At 44.7% G+C, this 6,871-nt stretch overlaps 1 protein-coding gene across 1 annotated transcript; it reads right to left on the reverse strand.

The window, feature by feature from the left end:
* Window positions 1-216: 216 nt before the first annotated feature.
* On the reverse strand, window positions 217-2,049 carry LOC308408711 (BTB/POZ domain-containing protein KCTD12-like). The gene has a single exon (XM_080901099.1). The coding sequence runs from the start codon at window positions 1,337-1,339 to the stop codon at window positions 488-490; it is 852 nt and encodes a 283-aa protein (XP_080757225.1). The 5' UTR covers window positions 1,340-2,049; the 3' UTR covers window positions 217-487.
* Window positions 2,050-6,871: the final 4,822 nt, after the last annotated feature.

The following is a 6,871-nucleotide window of genomic DNA, read 5'->3' on the forward strand; positions in this document are numbered from 1 at the left end:
GTTTTTTATTCAACAAAATTAGCTCTTGGATACAGTATTGTGCTTTAACCAAGGCATATGCACTATATAGAGAGTACAAAAAGGGAATAGAAGGTATCAGTCTCTGCAGGAAAGGCTGTGGGGTTGCTGTGGTTCAGGGCTGGGGACTACAACTAGATGGAGAGGCGGCGGCTTAAGCAAGGGCAAAAGCTTGGCCTGATGATGGGGGGGGGGGGGGGGGGGGGGGGGGGGGGGTGAATTCGGGGTTGAAGGGGAAGGCTGCAGGTTCGATCTGCAGAGAAGGTATGAAGAGTCAGAGCAGCAGCCAGGTACTGTTCACAGGATAAAAGCTGGAGGCTGTAAAGAGAGATGGAAGGGCACAACATCTACAGTACATCTACTGGTTCAGAAGCCATCAGAGAGAGAAAGACAGGATGGCTGGAGGCTGGAGGGGGAGGGGGGTTCTTGGATACAGGGTGAGGGGACCGGGGAAACAAAGCCGATAGTCTCACTCACGGTAGAACACATATTCAGTGTAGCTGGTCCAGATCTTGTCGTCCGTCTGCTCGTGGGCAAAGGCACAGGTTCCTGTGGAATTGCAGGCCACCATGTGAAAGCCTGCATCTGCCAGCTTGTCAAAAGCCTGCTCCAGGAAGGTGAACTTGAGATAGTAGCGGGATGTATAGCGCTCAGGGGGGCGATCCGGGTCCCGGCTCTCGTTCAGCGTTTCCCCAAACACCTCTTTAGCCAGGGAGGTCTTCCCACACACCATGATCCGTGCCACTCGGCGAAATTTGGCATCCGTGTGGCTGTCGCGCCCCAAGGTGTAGGAGCCTCGGTAGCCAATAGTGATGAACCCAGAACGTTTGCCATCCATGGCGCCGGGCACCAGGCTGGCACAGGCAGCAGCAGCAGCACCCAGAGAGCCGAGGTTACGGGAGGTGTCAGTCCCAGGTGAGGAGTCCTCTGTGTCACTAGGACATCCCTCATCACCAAGGGAGTTCTGTTTGCTGATTTTGGGTGCCAGAAGCCTGACGAGCTCTGGCAGGTTGAAGAACTCAGCCTCTCTCTGCAAACGACCGCGCTCTGGGAAGTGGTCTGGAAGGACCAGCTGCTGGTCACGCATGTAGTCCAGGATGTAACGAAACAGGAAACCATCACGGTCTACAAAGAAGCGCCCCTTTGTGTCCCTGGCCAGTCCTTTGGCTGACTTTTGAGTAAACATCTCCCACAGCAGAGAGTCTGGCACGCTTGTGAGTGTAGAGTAGCGGGTTATGTACACCTGCCCACCGACATTGAGCTCTATGATCTCTGGAAAGGGTATCTCCTCTGCAGATATGCCACTATCTGGCAAAGCCATGTTCGCCTCCTGCCACGCTCGTCCACTTAGATGCAACTTTGTTTTACTTGTTTTAACTTGTTTTAGTTATAGTTCAAATCGGGATCAGCACTGGAACTGTTTCCAAGCCTTTCACGGTCAATGGTGTGGGCTGCTTGGCTGCCAAATTTCAGGTCCTGTGCTATTGGAACGCTGCACTATTTGTCAGCGCGTAAAAATAAGAAAAAAAGCTCGCATAAATGCTTTAAGCTGCCACACTGCTTCTAATCTAACTACAGCTTTTTCATTTACTTACTATAACATAGCGCAGGGATTCAGGAAGCGGTGACTGGAGCCGTTGTGTCCATGTCCTTTACGCGCAGGTAGACGTGTAGCTTGAGCATGAAATTCTGCTTTCCGTACCAGCTCTCTGGTCAGAAAATGCACCATTTGCACAACTACTCATTACGACTTCTCTTCGTCTAATCTCGTTTGGGTGTCCTGGCGCAAACAGGATCAGAACTTCAACAATGCGTTTTATAGCAGTCCGGCTCTAAAGGTTCTATTGTTGTTAAAATCCACGCGAAGAAGACGAAGTTCCAAATGTAGTGAGAGGCTATGACAGTTATTAAAAAGATCTCATTCGTCTCCATCCCTTTACGCGCGCTGGTTAGCTGCTCAGACTCTCCGCTCCGGTGTCGTCTCGTGCCAAACTGTAACTTAACTGCATCGTAACGGTGGACACGACGTTTATCTCTTACGCTTAACCACGCCCCACGGTGACGCGCCTCTGCCGTGATTCAGCTCAAAAACACCCAGTCTTCCAAGAACAAGCCGACAGCACCTTTCCGTGATTCTCCCAGTGGAGTCGCGGTTATGATTGTGCGATTTGACTCCAATTTGTCCTATAATGGTCTATTAATGGGTCGGTTTTTATCAGTGAGCTAGACCTGACTAAAAGCCATCTAAACACCAAACTGCACCACTGCCCGAACCTTATATTTGCCAGGGTCACATTCAAACCCTCGCGCTTTCTTAGAAAATTCTTATATTGTTTGATGCCATAATTTTTGGCACCGCTCGCAGTGATCAGTGTGGTCACTTTGCGCGAGAGGGGTGGGATAACAGCGACATCTAGTGAGCACTCTAAAAGAAACAGTTTCCCTAAACACTGATAACAACTTAAATTCTGATTATAAAGATATAAAGGGTTGTTATTGGAGATAGTGCGCTGTAGTCTAAATACCTTTTCACTCAGAAATCTGCACATTTGAACCTCGCTGTGCACAATGATTTACAAGCACAGTTTGGCTCACTGTTGCTCTTCTGCAAGGTGGAAAGCTTCTCTGTGCTCAGCTAAGATCTGAGTTACTGTGATGTGACCATGCGGCTTGCACGGCTATGAAACTGAAACTAGAACCCACCAGCAGCCCATATCACACAGGGTTTTACTAAAGTAAGACACAGAGTGCATGGTCACAAATAGATGTGGTATTTACTGAATCATCTATTTTATAGTGTAAAGGCATGCATCTATACAATATCACAAGTGCATTTTGCAGGTTTCAAAACTCTGAGATAGTATCCAGCTGTTCCCTGGGTGAGAATGCCTTGTTGAGGCCAGATGTCAGAGAGAATATCTAGACTGTTTTGAGCTGATAGAAAGCCATAAGTAGCTCCTCCGCATACAGTGTTGCAACCAACGTATGCAGAAGAGCATCTCTGAACACAGAACATGTGCACCACACTGAGTGCCACTTCTGTCAGTTAAGAACAGGAAACTTGAAGCTATAGGTTGCTCACCAGAATTGGACAACAGAAGACTTGCTTGCTCTGATGAATCTCAAATTTTGCAAACTCAGATGGAAGGGTCAGAATTAGGTTTAAACAACATGAAAATACAAATCCATACTGACATGCATCAATGTTTAAGGCTGCTGCTGCTGGTGGTGGTGGGGTAATGGTGTGAGGGATGTTTCCCTGCACACTGGTCCACTGTGTGCACTTGGTTCCAGCCGAGCATCATTTATCATCATTTTGAAGCGCCTTGAGTCAACTTTTGTTGTGATTTGGCGCTATATAAATAAAATTGAATTGAATTGAATTAAAAACCAAAATCTGCCTGAGCATTGCTGCTGATGTCCATCCCTTTGTGGCCAGAGTGTACCGCTCTTCTGATGGCTGCTTCTAGCAGAATAACACACCATATTAAAAAGCCCAGATCAACCTTTCCTTTTATTGAACCAGTGAGAAAATGTTCCATTCAAAGAATTGACCCTTAGCTTTCTGGTATGTTGAAATTATCCCACTGCACAGACTAGACTGTTATGGGGCTTCATCATCATTAAAGTCACGTAGAAAAAAAATGTCATCTGAAATTATAATTGCACTTCCCAGCTTTTAGACATATTTCTTACTGAGTAATCACCAAAGTTTAAAGACGCCAGTAGGTAGCACAGACTCGTGTAGTCAACAGGCTACCTAATCTCTCTCCCTGTCTTTTCAATTTCGGCTGTGTCCACCACACAGACCCTTCACTGACAAATAAGCAGTCCAATTTTGCCTCTTTCCAAGCAATCTGGCAGTAATTTCCCCGAGGGCCTTTGGTCTCCAGCTGGCTTTCTGCGCAGCAGCCTCACGCAGCAGTCTGGATTGGACAACTCCTGTTATGTGGGCCACCACAGGATATGGAGGTAATGTGGCAGTGCTGTCTGCCAATGAAATGAGTTGATGGAGCGGTCCCGGCTCCATTTGCTGTTCATCTTCACTGAAATATGCAACAGCAATATGCTGCCTAACACCAGAGTCCTGTGGAGTCCAGACTAAATTATATCCAACATAAAACGCTCCAGTGCAGAACCACATCTAAATATTTGGAGTTACTAACTCCTACTGAACCATGCCAGTGACTGAAAATGACTCTGTTAATATAAATACAGTATTTGTGCATGAATCAGAACCTTTCCCCCCCCTTCCTTGTACTGCCCATTTCATCATTCCAATCACATCTATGCAACAGACATCTACACTGATCCTGAAAACTAGGAACAAAAATGACTACATCAAATAAATTAGTTTGACCTTCTGCGACGGTTGGATTATCTGTGTACGTCTGTCAATTCTCATAACACTGATGGCCGTCTGAGGCTGTTAGGTGTACTCTGCGTGTGTTTGATGCTCCGCTGATTTAAAATGGGCAGAGCAGTGGCTCACACACCCATGGGAGAGTGAGGCAGAGGATAAGCGTACTTAGGCGGGAAAGGGAAAAATGTGCTTACTGTTGCTCAAAAAGTACGAATTCAGAATTAAAAAAAAAAAAAAACCCAACTCAACAGGCTCCTTGTGCTGAATTGGCAGACGATGTGATGCCATGACAAAAGAACAGTTAACTCAGGGAGGATTTGTCTGCATATTGATCTCTGCATCCTCAGCAGTTTCTGCTAACAGCCGCACCTGTGAGTGATTTATGAGATATTTTGTGGATTTCACCAAAATGGTCAAGCTGTTGCCTCCATTTCGCTTAGGTGTTTGTTGTGGCGGCGTACCCTCATTTCCCTCACTAAGAAGCATCATCGATCCTTCACGACAGGGGATATGTGTTCAACACACGTCACAGAGATTTTTTATGTATTAATAAACGTTATCGTTTAGCTAAGCAAGTAAATCGTCTGTGGTACTCCATAAAGCCTGAAGATGCTTTTGTTTGCTTAATAATGAGACCATTGAATAATGACTCAGGGCTGACAGCAATCACTCTGATAGCTACACAACACTATAATTAAATCAAAGTGGATATTTAATCAGGAAAGTCAACTCCCTTCAGCCACCCTCGCACAACCTTCCCAAACTTTTTTATTGAATCAGTTTGTTCCTGAGTCGCTCCTTTTCCCTCTTTTAGTGGATAGTTTAGTAAAAAAAAAATTCAAATGAGGCGGTTTCCCCTTTCTCTCCCAAAACAAATGAAATCTTCTCACTTAAATATTAATGTCTTTGATGAATGTGGTTCAACATTCACCACTATTCATTACAGATCTTTCCCTTCCCAAATCCTCCTAATTCTGACCTCAAAAATGTAAAAAAAAAAAAAAGAAAAAAAAGAAAAAGAAAAAGAGACATAATCCTTTGATATAGTTGGATGTATAAAGAACTACATTCAGCAACCAGGAGAATAAGGGGTACCTGCAGAAGAATAAGTGCATCTATCCTGCTGCTTGCTGCCGAAACTGCTTCGAGCAAGAGTAACTCCAATAACCACTCTTAACAACTAAGTTATGCAAAAGAGCATCTATGAATCTATAACACATAAAACCAGATGAGTTGCAGCAGTAGAAGACCACAGCTTGTGTCACTCCTGACAGCTAAAAACAGGAAACTGAACCTACAGATCAAATGTGCTCCCCAAAACTGGACAACAGAAGATTTGAAAAACGCTCCCTGGTCTGATAGTAGGGTCAGAATTTGGCAGCATCACAACATGAAAGCATGAATCCATACTGCCATCAAAGGTTGTGGTGTAATGGTGTGATGGATATTTTTCGCACACTTTGGGCTCTCAGTCCTAGCTGAACATCATTTATATCCCACAGCCTGCCTGAGTACTGTTGCTGACCAGGTCTATCCCTTTGTGACCACAGTGCACCCATCATCTGATGGCTGCTTTTAGCAGGTTAACCATGTCACAAAACTCAAATCATCTCAAACTGGTTTCTTGAACACAACGAGTTCAATGTAGTCGAACGGCCTCCAGTCACTAAATCAATCCAACAGAGCTCATATGGCATGTGGTGGAACAGGAGATTCACATTGACACGTGTCAGTATGGACCAAAATATTAGGGAATCCATGCCAAAAAGAATTAAGGCAACTCTAAATGTAAATGGGGATTTAACCCAGTGCAAGCAATGTGTACCTAATAAAGTGGCCAGTGACTGCATGTGGTGTTTGATCCAAAGTGAAGGGGTTTTTCTTTTCGTCAGTCCTGCTTTCAGGTAGATCTGCAAGCAACTTGCAAACAATATACCCTTTTGGGAGCACCACAATGGGAAAAGCAACAATATAATGACATTAATGGTGGGTGAATTCAATGTAGCTGTTTTAGGTTCAAGGCTTCGCTGTTGTGCACATAGGCTCACTCTTAAACCTTTTATTTCTATTATGACAAGAAAGCTTCTTTGAAAAATTTGACTATTACAGTCTGTCTAACTTTCAGGCACTTATATTAACAGTAAATTGCTGTAATAATAAAACTGCACTAGGACCATTAGTTTTGTTTTTTTATTTCAGCGCACAAAACCTGTTTTGTGACCCACACATGATGTAGATATAAGCAGACTGTTAGGCGACGAGTTCATAAAACAAGCTAAAATTCGCTTCTGTGGTTCTATCCTGCTGGGGACGACTATTTCAGATTCACCTCATGTTTGAGGATTGTGCAACTGCGCCGGGTAGTTTTCCCCACACTGTTGTCTCAGCCTTGCACAAAGCCAACAAGGCTATGATCGCTCTTTAAAGCATCTCAGCTTGTACAGTATGTATCAGATCTACTTGCCAAGTTAAAGAGGCTCTTGAAGTTGC

The sequence above is a fragment of the Rhamphochromis sp. 'chilingali' genome (genome assembly GCF_963969265.1).
Source record: "Rhamphochromis sp. 'chilingali' genome assembly, chromosome: 13".
Lineage (NCBI taxonomy): Eukaryota > Metazoa > Chordata > Actinopteri > Cichliformes > Cichlidae > Rhamphochromis > Rhamphochromis sp. 'chilingali'.

Excerpts from the sequence above, each read along its gene's own strand:
- LOC308408711 (XM_080901099.1), bottom strand. The coding sequence starts at position 1,339 with ATGGCTTTGCCAGATAGTGGCATATCTGCAGAGGAGATACCCTTTCCA.